The sequence below is a fragment of the Abramis brama genome (genome assembly GCF_963993115.1).
Source record: "Abramis brama genome assembly, chromosome: 25".
Lineage (NCBI taxonomy): Eukaryota > Metazoa > Chordata > Actinopteri > Cypriniformes > Leuciscidae > Abramis > Abramis brama.
This window is the reverse complement of record NC_139987.1, coordinates 27,193,277-27,215,864: the sequence shown is the minus strand read 5'-3', so window position 1 is coordinate 27,215,864 and position 22,588 is coordinate 27,193,277. Positions and strand designations below refer to the sequence as shown.

The window sequence follows — 22,588 nt, the reverse complement described above, 5'->3', positions numbered from 1 at the left end:
TAGCTGTAGACGTGTGGATCCCATTTTTCATCACTGCAGAAGAACAAACGTGAATATATGAAGGAATGTTGTATATTTGCATATATCCTTGCATAAATATATCTGTATATAGATTATGCCATACATACAGTTTTTGTATGTTTTGTTTATTGTGTATATACATACTGTCAAACCAAAATATATTCAGACTCCTTCAACATTTCTCACATTATCACAGTTTATTCGCTATAGTTTAGAAAATGGTAATAAAATATGAGCAGAACTCAGTTGATATTTGACTGGTTTTGTCCGTCCTTCTGTTAGACTGTCTCACACATGAATTATGTTGAATATCTGTCAGCTGTTAAATTTAACTACACAATTAGATAATACCAGTTTAGCTCAACCAATCACCAAGCAATGCTTCATTGTGTTCAGTCTGTGTGTAAAAAGAGCATTAGCAATTAAAGAAAACACACTTCAGCAAAACATGCTCAGCTCAAAGAGTCCGAATCATTTTTGGTCCCAAATCTTTATAATTTTTACTGGTAGTCGCTGTATGAAGAATATTTGGGTATAATATGTCACAGTTTACTTTATTTTGCTCTCCTCACTTACAGAAATGAATTATTCTGTCCTGCACACACTAGTAAACCAATCATTTTTGGTTTGACGGTATTTCGTTTACTAGAAGTTTCACCAATTCCTTGTGCAGATACTTGGCTATAAACCTCATTCTGATTCTGATATTTTTACACAAACACATTCAGAAACTCCATACTCTGATGAACAGTCTTTGTCCCTCCTCTGGATCTCAGGTCGGACAGCATCCCGCGCCGAGTGACCTGGGATAACCGATCGCCTGGAAGATCACTGGCTGAATGTGAAACGTGAGATTGAAGTGATGCTCAATGATCTCGATCACCATTAATAACTGAAATCAGTCAATTCTACAACATGAACCTGGTCTGTGCAGCCCGAGCCTCCGGTTTAATGAGCCGTGGGCTTTTCCCGCAGATTTCTCCTGAAGCACAACAGTCTTTCCCAGAGAAGACGCCGAGCGTCTGTGTGGTCCGCTCTGGTTCTTGGGAATCCTCTTATTTTTCCCAGAGGATTGACTTCTGCTCCTGAAACACAGAGAAGGATATTAAGCGTGATTTGTGCTCCTTCTCCAAAACTAAACACTGGCTCCGTCTCAAAAACACACAGAGATGCCAAAAAGTTCCTGTAAAGATGCATCACGTTTAGCTGATTGCAGAAGGCGTTGCGCAGACGGAGCAGTAAGGCAAGTTTATTTATATTTACATTTAATCATTTATCCAAAGCGACTTACAAATGAGGAGAGCAATAGAAGCAGTGAAACTAACAATAGGACAACACTATTTAAGTGCTGTGACCCTTCCCAGTTTAGTCTAACGCAGGAGTCTAAATAAACTAAACTTTTTTTTTTCCTTTTTTTTAAAAATAGATATAGAATAGAAGAGAAAGTGTTAGTATTAATGGATCAAGTGTTGCTGAAAACGATGTGTCACTATGGTAATTCAAAGTGCTTTTCTTTTCAGTACACTGAAAGAAATTAAAATAAATCACAAAATAAAAGCAAGGGAAATTAAAACAGTTATAAAAGGAATTAAAGAGATACAAAGATGATACATTTATAAAAGGAATTAAAGAGATACAAAGATGATACATTTATAAAAGGAATTAAAAGAGTAAAAAAAGGATGCATATATAAACTTCTCATCTGGCGATACACCGGTGTATAATTTTTTTCCCCCATGTTAGATTTTCCCACAGTGAACACACAGTAACACAGACGGCACTGACCTGAGCGTCTCGTGGGGGATTGTGGGAAGGTTCAGTGGTGTCGTGAGCAGGTCAGTGATCAGACTACAGGCGTCACGAGCTCTCTGTTCATGATGCTCCTGGAGAACCATCCTGAGCGCACATGGAAAAATATGTCAACTGGGACGCACCTATTCAGTGGATTCCCACATGCTTCATTTCAATTTCCTTTTATTGTCATTGCATGTATTATACAATGAAATTAAGGTTTGCTAATTAATTTCATTGTATAATACATGCAATGACAACAAAAGGAAATTGAAATTATTATGCACTATTTAATGCAAGCAATAAGGTACTCGAGGCTAGTGCTGTATCGTGAATAAGTCACGGGTGACTGACAGCGCTAGCCTCGAGTACCTTATTGCTTGCATTAAACCGTTACCACACAATACCAATATTAAAGCCTAAAAATATGTATAAATGCAACTTTCATGATGTAAAGCTAAAAGCCTTCCTTCCGCTGGAAAAAGTAGTCCCTGACCGTAAACAGCAACAGAAGTCACATACATTATTTCACCAGTAGATGGCGGCAAAGACCGTCTTTATAGCGAGTCAGTCAGTAGAGAAGACTTTTATATTGAAAGGAGTCTAATTGGTGTGATGATTAGCATGTTATGGCATGGAAAACCCCTTAACTGTTAAAAGGACAATATATTGCAGCGGACATTCAAACTGATCTTTTTTTACGAATATAGGACTGAGCTGAAGAAAAGTGCTATACTGTAAATACTGTATACTTACTCGATCTCTCAATACTCTATAAGCTTCAATGATCAATATCAATGAGAACATATGTTTACGTTGCTAAGAGTGGTTGCTATGGGTGTGTGTAGTGATACATAGAACCATAGATATCATATATAAAGGCTAGATGTCTCGTGCGCGCTGCTGGCCAATGGAGGTCGACGTCCGCACGTGGCGGCCATCTTGCCACAGTGTGCTCGCTCACTCGTTTAATGGTGCATGTACTTTTAAATAACCATAACTTGCTCAATTTTCTACCGATTTTCAAACGGTTTGGTTTGTTATAAACGTCAGAGATGTAGTTATGACACTGCATACATACACTGCATACATATGAATAATTATAACATACATGTTCAAGCATTCGGAATTATAGCCACGTTAATAACGTTTGTAAGAAACCAAACCGTTTGTAAATCCGTCAAGATTTCAGCGAGATAAGAGGATTTGTGTGCGTGCTGATCACTCACCTTAATTCACAGCTTCACTGTGACAAGATGGCCGAACGGTGATGCTGGAAGTGACTGCGCCATAAGACATCTAGCGTTTATATATGATATCTATGCATAGAACCGTTGGGTGAAGCAGTCATAGCCGTGTTTTATCGTGAATATTGACCAATCAGAATCAAGGACTGGAACTATCTGTTTTATAAAGTATAAATAGAGTATTCACACTGAAAATTCTTCAAACGCTTGCAAACGCACTTAATTACATCGGACTCAGACGTTGACAAAATAACCGTATAAAATTCATACACTAGACATTTGAGTCCATATTGCAAAGTATTAGTGCATAGTGTCATTCTGGACACAACTAATGTTCGTTTCACACTCGTAATACATAATCATAATCATACCTGTCTCTTTCTTCTTTGCTCTTCTTGTTGGTTGCCAGATCCACAGAGCTTGGATTCTGAAACGGAGGTGAATTATTCAGAAAAGTAAAGTTATCAAGAGTTTTGTGCAAAACTAAAGATTCAAGCTTTACTTATAGACTTCAAAACATGTGGGAAAAGCTAGAGATTGTCCAGATCCAAAGCAAAATGAATGGAAATGATGATTTATCATTCATTCATAATTCTTAAAAAAGTGCTGCACACTTTTTTCCAAGAAAATATCTGTAATGTACATATAACATTATTATTAATTACAATTGTTATTTACATATAATCGGTTTGTAATAATCAAATGTTTCTTGAGCATCAAATCATCATATTAGAGTGATTTCTGAAGGATCATGTGACACTGAAGACTGGAGTAATGATGCTGAACATTCAGCTTTGATCACAGGAATAAATTACACTTTACTGTATATTCACATAGAAAAAAAACATTTTTTAATAATATTTCACTTTTTACTGCATTTTTGATCAAATGAATGCAGCCTTGGTGAGCAGAAGAGACTTCCCACCAACCCCAAACTTTTGAATGGTAGTGATTATACATAAAAATCAATAAAATCAATATGCAAATAATACATGGTTCATAATCCAACAGAAATAAGGCTTTGCATGAGGAAAAACTGTGGAATACTGATTCTGAGAATCGTTATCATGAAAAGCAAACAGTTTGACCACACAATCAGTGTATTAGTGTCTGATCTGAAGCGTCTCACGTGTGTGAGAGGAGAGATGAAGGGTCTGCGCTCGCTCGCCCTCTTCTCTTCTCTCTGTTTACGGTACTCCATCAGTCGCTCTCTCTGTTTCCTCCTCATCCACATCCTCAGATCCCTCCGCTCCTCCTCCATCATGGCTCCGCTCGGACTGACCTCTGACCTGCCGCCCACCACACATAAACACACCAATCAGATCAATCAGTAAATATGTCACGCATCCCTCACTAATCTACTTAGCAGGGCTGTTGTTAGCCAATCATAACAGAGATCATTTAGATGTTCATCAATCAGACACTTTAATCTAAACAGGGGAAGTACAAACAACTATAAACTATTGTTTTAAAAATGTATCTGAAAATAAAAATAAAATAAATTAAAATAAATATATATATAATAATCATAATAATAATATATATATATATATATATATATATATATATATATATATATATATATATATACACACACACACACACACACCACACACACACTATAAATAATATATATATATACACACTATAAATAATATATATATATTATATATGTATAAGAAATTATTCTCTGTATAAGAAATTACTTCAGTTAGTTACAAAGGCAGCATTTCTAATTTTTGTTTAGTTTAAGTTGAAGTACTAAAATGAATAAAAATAAAAATGAATAAAAACTATATATACATATTTAAAAACAATTACACACACACAAAAAAAACTATAACATTAACTAAACTTAAAAATAAATTGCTAAACATAAAAATAAAAACTAATTCAAAATATTAATAAAAACTATAATGGCATATTAATGATACTCAACAACTGTTGTTTTCTGATGAAAGAAACTTTGACTAACACCAGAACAGGACTCTGGGGAAAGAATAGTACGATTCCTGAGACTCTCACCTGCTCAGGTGCAGCGCTCCGGATCGGGACAGATCCAGCGCGGATCGGGATAAAGCCCCGTCCCTGATTAACTCACACAAGATGTCCTTCACGTCACTGAGGCCGCTCACACCGAGAGTCTCCTCTCCACTGATCACACATTAACAGAGGGATGATCAGAAGGACAGATACAGAGACATCACCGGCAAAGGCTGAGGGTGGAATACTCTCATACTGACTTACATCCCAGCATTCCCAAGCACAGACTCGGCCAATCCTGCAGGGAAACAACCAACAACACTGACGTCCATGACTGCAGCTGTAGGTGTCAGTTACAAAAACTGTGTGTGTGTGTGTGTGTGTGTGTGTGTGTGTCTCACCTGGATCGGTATCTCGTTTACGCTGCTCTGGTTTCACTGAAAACAACGAGATCATGTTAAACTGAGGAACCTGAACACACACCAGTGAACATGAGTGTCTGAAACTGGATTATACACAGAGATGCAGTGAACATCTATTACACAAAAACAACAGGCACAACAAAAATCTAAAATAAAATCATTTACAGGCTGTTGTACAGTACCAGTCAAAAGTTTGGAAACATTACTATTTTTAATGTTTTTGAAAGAAGTCTCTTATGCTCATCAAGCCTGCAGTTAAAAAACAACAACAACAAAAAAAAACAGTAATATTATGAAATATTATTACAATTTAAAATAATGGTTCTCTTTTTTAATATATTTTAAAATGTAATTTATTTTTGTGATGCAAAGCTGAATTTTCATCAGCAAGTACTCCAGTCTTTGGTGTCTTATGATCCTTCAGAAATCATTCTAATATGATAATTTGATACTCAGTTATTATCTATGATGGAAACAGTTGTGCTGTTTAATATATTTTTTTGGAATACTTTTTTCAGGATTCATTGATGAGTAAAACGTTAACAGCATTTATTCATAAAAACAGCATTTATTCAAAATAAAAACATTTCTAACAATATAAATCGTTACCATCACCTTTTATCAATTTAACGCATCCTTGATGAATTAAAGTACTAATTTCTTAGAAAAAAAATAGTTATTGTTCCCAAACTTTTGAACGGTAGTGTATATTGTTACAAAAGATTTCTATTCTAAATAAATACAGTTCTTTTTAACTTTTTATTCATCAAATAATCCTGAAAAGTATCTCAGGTTATAAAAGAAATATTAAGCAGCACAACTGTTTCCAACATTGATCATAAATCATTATATTAGAATGATTTCTGAAGGATCATAAGACACCAAAGACTGGAGTACTTGCTGATGAAAATTCAGCTTTGCATCACAAAAATAAATTACATTTTAAAGTATATTAAAAAAGAGAACCATTATTTTAAATTGTAATAATATTTCATAATATTACTGTTTTTTTTGTATGTTTTTTTTTTAACTGCAGGCTTGATGAGCATAAGAGACTTCTTTCAAAAACATTAAAAATAGTAATGTTTCCAAACTTTTGACTGGTACTGTATGTCTGACTGCTTTTAGTGGGAAAGCTGAAAAACTGCTGGTCTAGGATCAGTTTTCTCCATTATAAAGCATATCAACTCTGAATCAACATGCAACATTTTTCTAAATGTCAATCATTTGTTAACAAACAAGTCTTCATTACTTCAATGAGCTCATTGTTTCTGCATTAAATTATTACAGTTTAAATTAATACCTTTTTAGCTAACTGTTTATGTATATGTACATTTCTGAAATACATAACTTAGACAGTTTCCTCTGATATCAGATCACTGTAAATTGTAATGTGGACTGAAAAGTAGTCTCTTAATTTCTGTAAAGCTGTTTTGAAATTATGTGTATTGTGAAAAGCCCTGTAAAAATAATAGTGAATTGAATATTTGGGAAACAGGTTTTTATTTACAACATGTTTTTGTAGCGTTGAGCAATGCAGCAAATCACAAACATATCTGTTGATTTCTAAACATATGTGGCCCTGGGTCACGTCACCAGTCTCGAGTCGCACGGGTATATCTGTGGCAATAGTCAACAATACACTGTATGGGTCAAAATTATCGATTTTTCTTTTATGCCAAAAATCATTAGGATATTAAGTAAAGATCATGTTCCATGAAGATATTTTGTAAATTTTCTACCGTAAATATATAAAACATGTATTTTTGTGAGTGAATGCAGCACAATCGCCAACATAAATTCCAGATGTTCAATAGTTGTATCTCGACCAAATATTGTCCTATCCTAACAAACCACACATCAATGGAAAGCTTATTTATTCAACATTCAGATGATGTATGAATCTAAATAAAAACTGACCTAAGTGACTGGTTTTGTGGTCCAGGGTCCCACATGTGAGTAGAGATGACAGTGTACCTGCAGGAGGAGAGCGCTCCTGATGGACTGAACATCGGCTCAGAACAGAAGACGACAGAACCTCCTCTTCTTCTCTGTCGGGGAGGAAGCGCTGCGGTGAAGGACTGTAACTCCGCACTGCAGAAACACACACGTGTTCAGTGGGCTTGTTTATTTCTCTATATAAAGCTGCTAAAGCTTTCTAACCTTCTTGTGTGACTCTGAGCGCGGCGGAGAGAGGCTTCTTCACGGAGGGGCTCAGGGTCTCGATCCGGTTCACCAGCTGGAGGACAACAGGACACAACTGGAGTCAGTAGTGCTTCAGATCTGAGTGTTTTTCAGTGAACGACAGCTGATACATGGAGGTCAAGAGGTGATCATTTACACATTATATGATACAGTTTAGTTGTAGCAAATGAGACCTGCACAAAATTGCTTAGATTAAATATATCATATAAACTATAATAATAATAATATACTATAAAATATATAATAATAACTATAAAATATTACAAAATTTAAATTTAAAACAACTGGTGCAACTCTGCTCTGATTGGTCATATGACCCAGTCGGCTGTGATTGGTCTACTCTGCTCTGATTGGTCATATGACCCAGTCTGCTGTGATGGGTCTACTCTGCTCTGATTGGTCATATGACCCAGTCGGCTGTGATTGGTCTACTCTGCTCTGATTGGTCATATGACCCAGTCGGCTGTGATGGGTCTACTCTGCTCTGATTGGTCATATGACCCAGTTGGCTGTGATGGGTCTACTCTGCTCTGATTGGTCATATGACCCAGTCTGCTGTGATTGGTCTACTCTGCTCTGATTGGTCATATGACCCAGTCGGCTGTGATTGGTCTACTCTGCTCTGATTGGTCATACGACCCAGTCTGCTGTGATTGGTCTACTCTGCTCTGATTGGTCATATGACCCAGTCGGCTGCGATTGGTCTACTCTGCTCTGATTGGTCATATTACCCAGTTGGCTGTGATTGGTCTACTCTGCTCTGATTGGTCATATGACCCAGTCTGCTGTGATTGGTCTACTCTGCTCTGATTGGTCATATGACCCAGTCGGCTGTGATGGGTCTACTCTGTTCTGATTGGTCATACGACCCAGTCTGCTGTGATGGGTCTACTCTGCTCTGATTGGTCATATGACCCAGTCGGCCGTGATTGGTCTACTCTGCTCTGATTGGTCATATTACCCAGTTGGCTGTGATTGGTCTACTCTGCTCTGATTGGTCATATGACCCAGTCGGCTGCGATTGGTCTACTCTGCTCTGATTGGTCATATGACCCAGTCGGCTGCGATTGGTCTACTCTGCTCTGATTGGTCATATGACCCAGTTGGCTGTGATTGGTCTGCTCTGCTCTGATTGATCAGATGGCCCAGTCTGCTGTACAAAAAAGCATAATGGGGAACTTTAATAAAAAAAATTCTCTCTCTGTGATCTATATTTTAGATTGGTTGTTGGTTGTGTTTCACAGAACACAGTGTTACCCAGCATGCACTGTTGGTGTCTCACCAGTCTGGTGTTGGCGAACTCTCTGTCCATGTGATCTGCGATGCTCTGCAGTCTGAGCAGCTGAGCGTCCATCTCTGAGAGCCGAGCTGAGATCTGACTCCTGGACATCAGCGCTCGCTCCAAACCAGGCGTGTTCACGGCCTTCAGCGCGCTCAGGGTCACGGGGTCTCCACCCAGCACAGCTTCCGGAGACACACACACACCTGCAGGAGACACACACACACCTGCAGGAGACACACACACACCTGCAGGGGATGAAGACCGGTTAGTTTGGATCAGTGTTCATTTCATTGACGTATAATTTTCATCATTACGACATTTTTTCACAGACGAAAACAAGACGATAACTAAATATAGCTTTCCTGTAGCTCAAACAGTAGAGCGCCAAGGTCATGGGTTCGATTCCCAGGGAAAGCGAGAACTGATAAGAGTGTAAATGTGTATCTTGAAATGCAATGTAAGTCACTTTGGATAAAAGCATCTGCCAAATGCATAAATGTAAATGTAATGATGCTGAAAATTCAGCTTTGATCACAGGAATAAATTACACTTTACTATATATTCACATAGAGAACAGCGGTTTTACATTGCAATAATATTTCACTATTTTTACAGCATTTTTTATCAAATTAATGCATCCTCATGGTGAGTAAAAGAGACTTCTTTCTATCTAAACTTTTGACTGCCAATGTATTTAGTTATTGCTAATTTAATTTCAAGTAGGGCTGGTCCGAATACCATTTTTTGAGCTTCGAAGCTTCGGTAGTAATGAACATCGAATATTCGAAGCTTCGGAGAGAGGGGGCTGAACATATTCTTCTCTCTAATAAAGGCAGGAATCTCTATGTGTCTGTATGTCCGTTTGCATAATTATTATTTCAAGAACCGTTCATCCAATCGACTTCACACGGGAGTGCAGTGTCGCATTTGGTGCAATATATGGACACGCGAGATGACACATTCAGAATTTAAACTTTTAGTAAACTACAGAACAGCACGAGCGGGAAGCGGCGCGCCTCACGCGGGCAGGGCTTATATTCTCCGAAAACGGACACTGCACTAGTGATATAAAACCATAGACTGTAAAAAATATAAAACGCACACACACAGGTCTGTTAAATTAAGCAATACTTTTAAGGTAGTCTAATATTTTTCTGACTAACAAATTGCTGACACAGTAAAGGGTAGATTTAAAAAAAAAAAAAAAAAAAATTTAAATAAAGAAAAACGAAATTTAAATAAAGAAAAAATGAAATTTAAATAAAGAAAAAACGAAATTTAAATAATGAAAAACGAAATTTAAATAAAGAAAAACGAAATTTAAATAAAGAAAAAACAAAATTTAAATAAAGAAAAACGAAATTAAGTTAAATTAAAAACGAGATTAATTTAGATTGATAATAACGGGTAAAAAGGCTAATACATTTTGTTTCTATTATTCTATTTTCCACAATGTCAAAGCAACGCAGCTTAACCCAAAACACAAGCACTTCGGTCCATACAAACTCCGCTGTTCTGCTCTAGTCAGAGAACACTCCCGTCGGTTCTATTTCTAGCATGCACGTTTTCCACGTGGTTCGAGCCGCGCCTGAGACGCGTGTCTCATGCAGGCAGTGTGCAAACTCCAACCTGTTAACATGGGAGCCGAAATAAAAACGGACACGCCACGCAGCCAGTGAGTCTTATTCAAGCGCGAATGAGAACCGTTTCGCGGGGGATCCAGGTGTGCAAAAAAAAAACAAAAAAAAAAAAAACGAATATTCGAATGTCAAATTTTCAAATCGAATACCAACCCACCGAACGATTATTCGAATATTCGGGTCCAGCCCTAATTTCAAGCATGATTTATTTGCTATATCGAAACTGTACTAAAGATATATATATATATATTTATATGTAAATTGTGTTATTTGAACTGATAAAGCATGTACTGGCATTGCATTATATTTTATGAAAAACATCCACCTCCACTAAATACTACACAAAACCGATTTTGTCTGCTTCATGCCCTAAACCAGGCTTTCCCAAACTTAGTTGATGAAAAGCTACTAATTAAATCATTAAAATGTAAAATTAGCATAAAAACAAATCAAAACAATAGTAATAAAACACTTACTAAAAAAGATAAAATATTTGTATTTTTTTACCTGCATGACATGTGACCATTAATTGACATCAGAGAATTGTGAACATGCAAATGTGTGGTTAATTATTATTGAAATATTAACTTGTATTTTAGGTCAAAGGGGTTTGGAGGACAAAAATGTTTGGGAATCCCTGTTTTATTAGTAGTTATTTTGTTCATGTAAATAAACAGTGTACCTGGAATCTCTCCATTCGGATTCTCAGCAAAGTGCTCAGTGTTGTTGGGGGCGGAGCTTAAGGCAGGTTTAGGGGCGTGGTTTACATCAGAAGAGGCGGGGTTTACGACAGAAGCTGCTAGTAGGTGGAGCTCAGCAGACGACGGGGGAAATGAAGGCAGATTCTGAAGAAGAGAGTCGTCTGTCAGGTCGATCACATTAATAAACCTCCGGCCCTCAGGATTCTACAACAATACAAGAACAACAAAGAGAGAATTACTTCTAAAAAAACACTCAAAATGTCAAAATGTCAAAACATTATTTGATTAGATTATTGATGGCTTTCAGTGCAGCATTCCCCTACGAGATCTGCGTTAGACTCCGCAAGGCTTCTGCTTTCCGGCTGGTCTGATGATGTATCTTTAGAGTAGCGAAGATTCAAGAACACATCTGGAGGAACGACTGGAGCGACATCTAGCAGCCCTCCTTCAGCTGCGAGTGTAGAAACACAAAAATAAAATTTTATATATATATATATATATACACACACACACACACACACACACAGTATGCCATTTTTGAAACATTTTATTTTAATTTTCATGATTTTGAAACGGTGTGTATGAACATTTACTACCATTTTTTTTTTACTACCTATAAAATAGTATTTTTTGCATAATTTCCCAGAAAAAAAAAACCCCAAATATAATAATAATTATAATAATAATGATTATTATTAGAAAAAAATCTGGGAAATTATGCTAAATACTACATTTTCCCATGATTTTATCAATCTAAAATCAAAACTAAATATACATTTAAAAAATATATGAATATTAATCTTAATAAATACTATAATGGTATATAAATAGGCCTGTTGCAATTATGGATTAATTGCCTGATCACTGAGATAACTGCGATAATTGTGCAGTTTCAAATTTATTTAAATCCCATGGGTTTCCCATGGATCAAAACTTTAAACCAAGCATCATTTTGCAATTCATCAATTAATAAAAAGCCCAGTTTGATTTGAATCTGCTGCGTCTCAAGTGCTCATTTTGGACCTTGTGTGAATTCAACAAAGAGCTGAAGATCACATTCCTCTCATGAACTTACAGGCAGACGGCATGCTGGGAGGAGACTGAGGTTGGACAGAGACATCTTGATCTGTGATGGAGCAAGGCAGTCCTAGAGTAAACCAAAGCAGAACTTACATTAGTGAAGTTAAAGGGGTCATCGGATGCAAAGTTCACTTTTATATGGTGTTTGCATATAAATGTGTCTTTGCAGTGTGTGGACACAACCACCATACAATGAAGAAATCCATTCACTCCTTTTTTTTAATCCTCAGAAAGCCTAAACTCTCTCAATAATCAAGCTGTTTGGATTTTCTGAGCAATATGATGTCATATTGCTCATGCTCCGCCCACAACTGCTGACGGACTGCCCCGTATTAGCATATTTCCTGTATTAGCATATTTACGCCCTCAGCCATTTGTCTTGTGTCGACACGCCCCATGGAAGAGAGGGGTGGGGTGAGCAGTTGCTCATTATCATTTAAAGAGACATGCACCGAAAAAGCTGTGTTTTTTTTTTTTTTTTTTTTTTAGTACAGTATGGTATTGTAATATTATAATATGCATTCAAATATATTCTTTTTAAACAGAGCTGTTTTTGAGGAGGTAAAAACAACCATTGAGGAATTTTAACCAAAGTATGTTACAAACTTTACATGAAGACCCTAAAGAATCAACCAACTTGTGGAAAATGGGCATCCGATGACCCCTTTAAAGTGTGTGATATGTGGATTAGCGATTAGCGCACATACCGGTGTCAGTGTTTGTACAGGCGTCCTGGATCTCAGGCGGTCTCTTCTGTGTGGAGGCGAACGCATGAAGCTCAGCCGAGGTGACGTACGCCTTATCCAACAACGCCAGTCCACTCAACTCAGAGTCATCGCCTGCAGCGTTTAATAACCGATGAACTTCACAACAGAACTGAATCAACACTGAACTGACTTCATCTGAACAATGACACAGTCTTAATATTTAATATAGATATTATATCAAAAAACTTTAACAAAAATGAGAAATGTTGTCTTGGTAAAGTTTAACTTGAAGGACTTAAATTACTAAAACTAAAACTGTAAAAATAAAATAAATGAAAACTAAAATAAAAATATTTTTTTAAAATGACAAAAACACATAAAATTACTAAAACTGTAATAAAATTAGTTAATTAAAGCTGCCGTCGGCAACATTTTTTTGATCAAATTCACTGAAATTGACACTATAATCCGACAGAACAACATAAATAAGGTGGTTTTAGAAAAAAACCCGAGCTTCTAACTCCACCTAACTCCACCTGGAGCGTGTTATTTGTTTTGCAAAAATCCACCGCTCCCATCTCATCGGGTCCAATCAGTGCAGGGGGGTGTGAGATCTGACTGTCAATCACAGGTCGTGCACACGCCACAGATCCCGCTCCCCCCTCGCGCACATTACAATCACATGCACACGCCTGAAGTTCGCGCAGTAACGAAGAGAGATGAGGCTATGAGGCTGACAAATTGCTATCTATGGGTATATTAGCCAGGGCAGCATACCTCCGAGTACTCCATGGTGTTGATCGATGCTTATGAGACGGGCGCGTTCACAGAAAATCTGGTGCACGCACTGGCGTGCACGAACTCGATGGGAGGGTATTCGTTGATAGTGGGGGAGGGGCATGAGAGTTGTAAACATTCAAAATTTCGGCTAAGCCCACTCAATCTTCCAGGGTTGCCGACGGCAGCTTTAAATAAAAAATATTTTTAAATAAATAAATAAAAGACAAAAACGCATAGCACAATTACTAAAACTAAAACTGTAATAAAATGATTTAAAACTAAATAAAAAATATATTTTTTAAATGACAAAAACACATTAAATTACCAAAACTCTAATAAAATTAGTTACTTAAATAAAAAATATTTTTAAATTTAAAATTACTAAAACTAAAACTGTAATAAAATGAATTAAAACTAAATAAAAATATTTAAAAAAAAATAATTATAAAAGGACAAAAACGAAATGACTCAAACTAAGGAAAACTGCAAATATAAATATTATATAAACAAATGAAAATTTAAATGTTGTCTTGGCAACTAACTGAAATAAAATAATTTTAAATTAAAGTAATAAAGTTACTAAAAAAAAATAATAAAAATGACAAAAGCACAATTACTAAAAGAAATAAAAAATATTAATATTAATAAATACTATAATGGTATATAAATAATAGTAAAGAATTCACCTAAAGGAGTGGTGTAAGCATCATTCTGATCGGGCACATCTTCTGCAGCCTGCACACATGAACAAACAGGGGACATCTACTTAAAGGAAGAGTTTAGCAGAAATACATAAATACAGTTTTGATACGCATGTACCTCATCTGGAGGAATGATGGAGTCCTCCGGTCTGAACGTGACTCCAATCTTATCCTCCTTGTTTTTCTCCTCTCTCCTCTTCCGTCTAAATAAGATATAATATTAGACAGAAAACACAAATCTACAACAACAACAAAAAATCCTCATATGTCACATGGTTTGAGTAGGGCTGGGCAAAACTTTATTTATTTATTTACATTTTTAAAATGTGGTCGATTCAAAATCGATTCTCAAAGGCCACGAATTGATTTTTTCCCATATTTATTCATCTATATCACCCAAAAGCCAGTATTAGCTTTCCTCCACAGTTCACAGGCTTGCAGCCTCCATGTTACACTAATGCTGTGAGGTTTCATGTGTGTTTAATCTTAAACATAAAATAACCTGATCCTGTTTGATCAAGGTGTGCGACTCTTCTGACTTGCAGTCTTTCTGATTTTCAGCATCAATTTTTCACCTTGCATCAAAATTCTGTCTATTCATTGTATGCATTTGAAATATAGAGTTGGGTTCTGTTCTAATGTCCCCAAGTGTACCTAAAATAAAAAGTGTTTAAAATACAGGTTTGTGGCTCTTAATTTCTTTATACAGGTTTGTAAAAAAAAAAAAAAATTCTAAAAAATCGAGAATCGAATTCGAATGGAATTCAGAGCTTGCGAATCGAAATCAAATGGAATTGGAACATGTGAATGGATGGCCAGCCCTGGGTTTGAGCACATAGACCACACCACTAAAGGCAGTCTAAAGCTGCCCTCGACTAAAGCAACCCAACAGACACGGGCCAGATCTCTGACCTCTTGCTGGACGGGCTGGTTGTCGTGCGCTTGTTCTCCGGGACGGTGTGTGTGTTTAAGAGCTGCAGTTTGGTGTGTTTGGCGTTGGTCCACTTCATCAGCTCCTCCAGTGGGATGAGACGAGGAGTTCGTACCGGAGCCGAGTCCAACCGCAAATCCTACATCACAAACAGACCGCAGCAATTATATATTATGCAAAAATATATATATTAATATATATATATATATAAATAAATCATAATAAATTAATTATAAATATAGTGATCAGTAAATGTGATTACTGTTCAGAGTAAAACATAAAAAGTAAGATTTTTTTATTATTAAAATTATTAAATTTTATTATAAAATACTTATTATAAGTTAATAATGTGATTACTGCTCAGAGTAAAACATAAAAATAATTAGACCATAATTTGATAATTAGAAAATATTCCATTATTATACAAAATTAAAAATGTATTAATTCTAAGTAAATGAGATTACTGCTCAGAAAAGAACAAAAAAAATTATTTTGAATAATAATAATCATCATTATTATTATTATTACACAATATCCAATTATTATACAAAATTACAAAATAATTTAATTATAAGTAAAGTGATGGGTAAAAGTGATTACTGCTCAGAGTGGACTATAAAATTCAAAAGAAAATAAATTAAATTTTGTAGTATTATTATAATAAAAAAACAGTATTATTATGAAAAATAATAAATAGATTAATTTTAAGTAAAGTGATCAGTAAATGTGATTGCTGCTCAAAGACAATAGTAAAAATCAAAAGAAAAATAAGAAATTATATTTTGTATTATCATAAAAACTATTATAAAATACCCAATTATGTACAATTATAAATAAATAAATTATAAGTTACGTGATGAGAACTGCTCAGTGAATAGTAAAAATCAAAAGAAAAATAACTATATTTTGTATTATTATCATAAAACCTATTATAAAAAATATCCAATTATTAATGTAAAATTATAAATTAATTAATTATATGTAAAGTGATGAGAAAATGCAATTATTGTTCAGAGTGAATAGTAATAGAACAGAATAGTAAAATAAGACATTTTATTTTGTATTATTATGATAAAAACTATTATTATAAAACCCAATTATTATACAAAATTATAAAGTGATTTTTTTATACATTTTTTATTTAACACCATTCCAGCTTCTATGGCTATGTTTCATGGTGAGAACCAGGTAGATTTATTTCAAAATAGTTTAAGGTTCATTTTTTCAACAAAAAAAAAAAAAAAAAATCATATGACTAAATTTGGATTTATTTGGTTAAAAAACTCTTTTAAAAGTATCAACAGAATAAAACTATTTCCTCAAAGGGGTAGAAGTATTACGAGTCCAGCAAAAGATGTTTAATGGACAGTGGATTGTTACAAAATGAACACTTTGGTTAAAAAAAACCCTGGGGAAAATAAATGCAGAACGTTCACATAGGACTCTATTAACACATCTATGCATGAAACCATTAAAGTGAAGTGGTTAAGTAAAGTGAAGTGTAAATGTGGTTATTGCTCACAGTGAAAGACAAGCTGACTGTAAACTTACAGATCCGGGTGGATCCGGCTCTCTGTGCAGAAGCTGAATTCTGGGATAGCGGTCCGTGGCTGAGACGCTCAGACTGGGTTTTGCCATGGTGCATTGTGGGATACGTGGCAGCGTCACAGTTCTCTGGGTCTCTGGGTGAAACCGCAGAAGAGGAAGAGCAACAGATCTGTGAGGAGCAGGAGGCAAACGAAGAGATTCCTGTGTGTGTGTGTTATAACGGTGTGATTCGGCTCGGGTCCGGCTACGATCCTCGGCCCTCGGGACAGATGAGGGATCGGACTGACTGGGATCTGGACCCCAGGAATCCTTCACAGGAGGAAGAGGAGGAGGAGATCTCTGAGATGGGTTCAGCTGGAGGAGTCTGAGGCCGTGTGGTTTTGGAGCTTCAGAAACACCATGAAACGACGAGTGTGTATTGGCTGTGGTTAGAAGCCCGTGTGACGTCGGGATGAAGCTCCTGCCGGGAGATGGACCGGTCTCTGGCCAGTCTGAGCGAATCGTCAACTGAGGAATTTCCTGTGAGAGATTCGATTATAATACGGATGCACTTCATTGCCAAATTCACACCAGGGTTCGTACAGACACTGTAAAATCTATAAGGACTACTTTTTTTTTCCTTTTTTTTTAAGGACTACAATCAGAGATTAGTCTGGATTTTATGCAGTGTTAAATCTTCACACAGAATTTTGAGCACGCATTTAAATTAGCTGTGTAAAGATGCTTTATATCAGTGATCACATGTGTCTGCAAATATTAGCAATTTTAATTAATTATTTTAATTCATATTTTTGGATTACTGGCACTGACTAGTAATCCCATTTCTTTTAATTGGTGACTAAAATAAATAATTTTAAATGCAATACTATTAAAATAACATTAAAAGGTAGTTTCAAACATCTTTCTCAATGGAAAATGCATGTTTTCAAATCATTTTGTGAATTTTGTATATATATTTTTTATAGCATTAAAAAAACAATGTGGGGTCGTAAGCTTTTTTAACCTTCTGCTCACCATTTATTTGATCAAAAATACAGTAAAAACAGTGAAATATTATTACAATTTAAAACATCTGTTTTCTATGTGAATATACAGTAAAGTGTAATTTATTCCTGTGATCAAAGCTGAATGTTCAGCATCATTACTCCAGTCTTCAGTGTCACATGATCCTTCAGAAATCACTCTAATATGAGGATTTGATGCTCAAGAAACATTTATGATTATTATCAGCGTTGAAAACAGTTGAGCTGCTTCATATTTCTGAGGAAACTGATCAATTTAATTTTTCAGGATTCTTTGATGGTTCAAAATAACAACATTTATTTGAAATAGAATCTTTTGACACATTTTAAATGTCTTTCTCTGTCACTTTTGATCAGTTTAATGCATCCTCGCTGAATAAAAGTATTAATTTCTCTAAAAGTATAAATATCCTACTGAACCCAGTCTATATGACTGTTGACTGATAGTGTAAATGGTACATATAATGACCAATATTACCTGAGTTTTGAGGGTAATATTTGGATTCAGAGCCGATCCAGAATCCACATTCACAGGATGTTCGTCATTATTAACCGTCTCAGGCCTGGTGGCTCGTGTTGGGAGGTTGGCATCATCACATGTAGTGTGTTGGGGATTGTGGGTAAGAGAGATGGCCTGAGGCTGATGCTGTGCAGGTATGGCAGTGGTCTGTGGTACAGTCACATTAGACTGGTGCATGCTGGGTTGAGACAGCGGCAGGTTTACGAAGGACGCTCCGACCACCTGCATGAGACTCATGAAGTTGATCTGCTGCAGCTGAAACACAAAGGAATCAGGACACTGTGATGGGGTTTAGTAGGGGAGCAACGGATTCGTGGATTAACTGCAAAATCTAACCGTCATAGAGTGAAAGTTTATTATTTGAATGTGTAAACTGGCAAGACTAAACACGTTCAAACTATTATAAACACGAACAAAGAAGTGAAAATCGGGGCTCGCGCACAACCATACACACTTGCTGAGAGAGAGAGAGAGAGAGAGAGTGAGAGAGAGAGAGAGAGAGAGTGAGAGAGAGAGAGAGAGGGGTGTTTCAGACAGCATACACACACAATGATGTCTAAATACCCTCAATATCTCTGCAAGTTTTCTCTCGGTTCTGTCATGAGTGAACAGTGGAGAGAGAAACCGGATGTTTGTCAGTTTATTCGGTCTTAAAGTGACAGTAGCCTAATATTCCCGCTGTTGTCCGTGTCATTAATGTTAAACGTACAGTATGGCATTTTTCGCCACTAGGGGTCACTAACCCATTTACAATAACAAAGGCGTAGTTTTATGACGCAACATTTGCTAAGAATTATGGATCTTGTCGTCAACGTCAAGACGACCGATCTAATAATGTTTAATGCTTTTATCATGACTGTGATATGAAGCAGGTCGGGATTGCTAAGAGACAGCTATCAGCTCCAAACGCGACGCGAGTCCCGCGGATATAAAAGATATATGGACATTTCATTCTACCGAACTACACGCAGAATTACAACTCACAGGTCAGTTTATCAGACAAATTAAACTTGTGAGGTAACGCAGCGCTGTTTCACTTGGTCTAACATTACACTATCACACTAAACTGCATTTGAATGTGTTGAAATGTATGTGTTAGTCTGTCTGTATGAGACTAGCAGTAAACTAGATCAACATTAGAATAACATACAGATCATATTCTGACATTTTATCATTGTTGAACTATATAACATTGATTAGTTTTATGTAAATGTGCTCACCTGTTTAGTAAAGTACATGTAGGAGCGGTCGAAGTCTCGGACGTGGAGCTCTCGTTTATATGCTGTCTATGGGAGCTCTCGGCATCTCGAAAACACCGCGCTGATATTGATTCTCGTTTTAGTTCTCCTTTTTTATCCAAAGTCTGCTTGCCATGGTCCATAATGTTTGAACGAAACAACAACAGCGTGCAAATAGACACTGCGAACTACACAGTGCACGTCTGTCGCTTTGGTTACTATCAGACGGCTCTGGTTCATAGCTCTGGTTGCCATGGCAGCACGAGCGGAAACCAGGGAGAATGCGGATATGACGGCACTGGCGGCGACAAAACGGAAATAAAGAAACGGGACGTTTCTCCTGGTTTGAAAGTTGTTGGAAACAGTCGGGATAATGTAAGTACACAACTAAAAAAAATATATAACATAGATATAGTGATTTTTGCTATTTTTAAAGCAAAAAAGTTACATATTGTGCCTTTAAAGGAACACGCCAGCATTTTTTTAAATAGGGGTTATTCACCGTCTCCCCTACATTTAGATAGGTGGGCAAACACATTTTTGTCTCAGTGCATGCATTGTCTTAGTCTGGCAGCGTCGCCGCTAACTTAGCTTAGCATAATGAATGGAATCCTTTGTTGCCGGATAGCATGTCGTGAGTAAAAGTGATCCCTTCTTGTGGCCTGCGCATTCACAACGAATACAAATAGCAATGCAGATTAAGACTAGGCGATTTCCTAGGCAGATATTGACTTGGGACTATATTATTATATTAGGGGGAAGCAGGCGAAGCACTGCTACTTGTGCGCAGAGAAATCACGCAACACCTGAAATCCGCTATCTCTGCGCTCAAGTAGCAGTGCTTCGCCTGTGCTTCCCCCCATATATATATAAATCTTTCTTTCTTTTTTTTGCTGATCCGAAAAAATGATCCGATCCCCGACTCAAAAACCGTAAATGATCCGAACCGCGAATTTTGTGATCCGTTGCACCACTAGCGTTTAGAAACATTCACATGTGCTGTGTATCTCCCCCTACACCCACATTCACTATTCCCTACATTACTCCACTGATAAAGTCCACTTAAAGGAGTTGATGGAAACGAGTGAGTGAATTCGGACACTGAGTAGCCGGAAGAGCTGCTGCTTTTGCATAGTTTGTGCTTGCTGTTTAATAATGAATAGACGCGTAGCAAACTGGCAGCCCCAGTAGTAAAGAAAAGATTAATCTTGAACTCTGCCAGGGAAACTAGCACGTATAAACCGTTATTAAACAGTTTATACCTGTATGATATTAGGCTGGACCAGCACGGTTTGGAAAATGGATGGATGATTTGATTCAGCTGCGGGAATTCATTCAAAGCGTGACTCTCACAGTGCATTATGGGTATTCTCTAGCCAGTGAGCATACATCAGTTGTACACTCATTATTGCAGTGCATTGTGTGATTGAATGTGTTCACTATGGTTTTGGGCACCACTACAAATGACTGTCCCCTCAAATAGTGCCCTATTTAAGGGTATAGGGGGCGATTTCAGATGCAGCCATGGTGTCCAAACCGAGGTTTTCCGGCATTTGATCTTGAGGCTGAAACGCACCTGCACTAGTCTGAATAACTCGTCCTGGATCAGCTGTCTGACGGGGTCTGGTGGTGTTTGGGCTTCGCTGTGAGGTGGATGACCTCTGATGTGTGTCTCTGTCGGGTCGTTTACATGCTGAACACTGACGGATGCAGAAACCTCAGGTCTGGAAGAAGAACACAGGTGAGATTACAGAGAGAATACCTCAAATCCTCCTTCATGACTGTGAGATTAGATTATCTTTACCTGTGTGTTCCGCAGGAGACGTGATTTCCCTCCAAAGGAGATCTGAAACTCAAACATCAGCTGATATTAAACACACAAACCTGAGCGATTGAGCTTTGTTTATTGTCACCATTAACAACCGAAACACTGCCTGTGATCAATGACTGAAAGCATGTAACATATTAAACAATTGCACGAGTTAACAACAACCTTTCCAACAAACAAACAGCCTCTTAATATGTAAATGAAGAGCATCAGGCATGTTTCAAAGGTTAAAGTTGATATGTGCAGACTCACTGTGAGTGTAATGAATGTTCGTGTGTGTCGGGACACTCGAGATCAGCCAGTGTGATGGTCTGTGGGAACATCAGGAGAACTTGTTTTACACACAGATCTGGAAGGATGAACTAACTGCACATTTTCACGATTATGATATAGCTATGGTCAACTTATTAAATAAATGAATATCTAAATATTATTAATAATTTAATACATGTTATTGATACATAGATAATTATTAAACATGTATATTAAAGGAGTAGTTCACTTTAAAATGAAAATTCTGTCATCATATACTCACCCTCATGTTGTTTCAAACCTGTATGAATTTCTTTCTTCTGCTGAACACAAAGGAAGATATTTAGAAGAATGTCAGTAACCAGACAGTAAGTATATTTTTTTCCTACTATGGAAGTCAATGGGACCCAAAAACTGCCTGGTTACTGACATTCTTCTAAATATCTTCCTTTGTGTTCAGCAGAAGAAGGAAATTCATACAGGTTTGAAACAACATGAGGGTGAGTATATGATGACAGAATTTTCATTTTAAAGTGAACTACTCCTTTAAGTGTAAATTATTAATGATAAATAAATCAATTTTTAATTAATAAATATTATTGATATTCTCTTCTCTTGTCTTGAGGCAGGATCATGACAGACTCATGTTTTATGTGTAAGCACATCACCTTACCCCGCCCCCTTGTTAT

General features: G+C 36.7%; 1 protein-coding gene across 1 annotated transcript in view; it reads right to left on the bottom strand.

Moving 5' to 3' along the window:
• The window catches only part of cplane1 (ciliogenesis and planar polarity effector 1), a gene marked incomplete at its 3' end in the record, with an annotated part of 63,439 nt that overhangs the window by 1,965 nt on the left and 38,886 nt on the right, over positions 1 to 22,588 (bottom strand). The window contains exons 30-53 of the mRNA XM_084105443.1: positions 21,900 to 21,958; positions 21,624 to 21,665; positions 21,396 to 21,543; positions 18,540 to 18,836; positions 17,043 to 17,558; positions 15,473 to 15,630; positions 14,679 to 14,763; positions 14,546 to 14,594; positions 13,080 to 13,211; positions 12,368 to 12,439; positions 11,616 to 11,743; positions 11,274 to 11,496; positions 8,952 to 9,154; positions 7,628 to 7,703; positions 7,442 to 7,558; positions 5,444 to 5,479; positions 5,307 to 5,340; positions 5,085 to 5,213; positions 4,189 to 4,348; positions 3,431 to 3,486; positions 1,807 to 1,917; positions 943 to 1,106; positions 761 to 856; positions 5 to 33 (exon numbers count right to left, since the gene is read on the bottom strand). Of these exons, the coding sequence (XP_083961569.1) occupies positions 5 to 33; positions 761 to 856; positions 943 to 1,106; positions 1,807 to 1,917; positions 3,431 to 3,486; positions 4,189 to 4,348; positions 5,085 to 5,213; positions 5,307 to 5,340; positions 5,444 to 5,479; positions 7,442 to 7,558; positions 7,628 to 7,703; positions 8,952 to 9,154; positions 11,274 to 11,496; positions 11,616 to 11,743; positions 12,368 to 12,439; positions 13,080 to 13,211; positions 14,546 to 14,594; positions 14,679 to 14,763; positions 15,473 to 15,630; positions 17,043 to 17,558; positions 18,540 to 18,836; positions 21,396 to 21,543; positions 21,624 to 21,665; positions 21,900 to 21,958 (3,120 nt within the window). The remainder of the gene's footprint in view (positions 1 to 4; positions 34 to 760; positions 857 to 942; positions 1,107 to 1,806; positions 1,918 to 3,430; positions 3,487 to 4,188; positions 4,349 to 5,084; positions 5,214 to 5,306; positions 5,341 to 5,443; positions 5,480 to 7,441; positions 7,559 to 7,627; positions 7,704 to 8,951; positions 9,155 to 11,273; positions 11,497 to 11,615; positions 11,744 to 12,367; positions 12,440 to 13,079; positions 13,212 to 14,545; positions 14,595 to 14,678; positions 14,764 to 15,472; positions 15,631 to 17,042; positions 17,559 to 18,539; positions 18,837 to 21,395; positions 21,544 to 21,623; positions 21,666 to 21,899; positions 21,959 to 22,588) is intronic.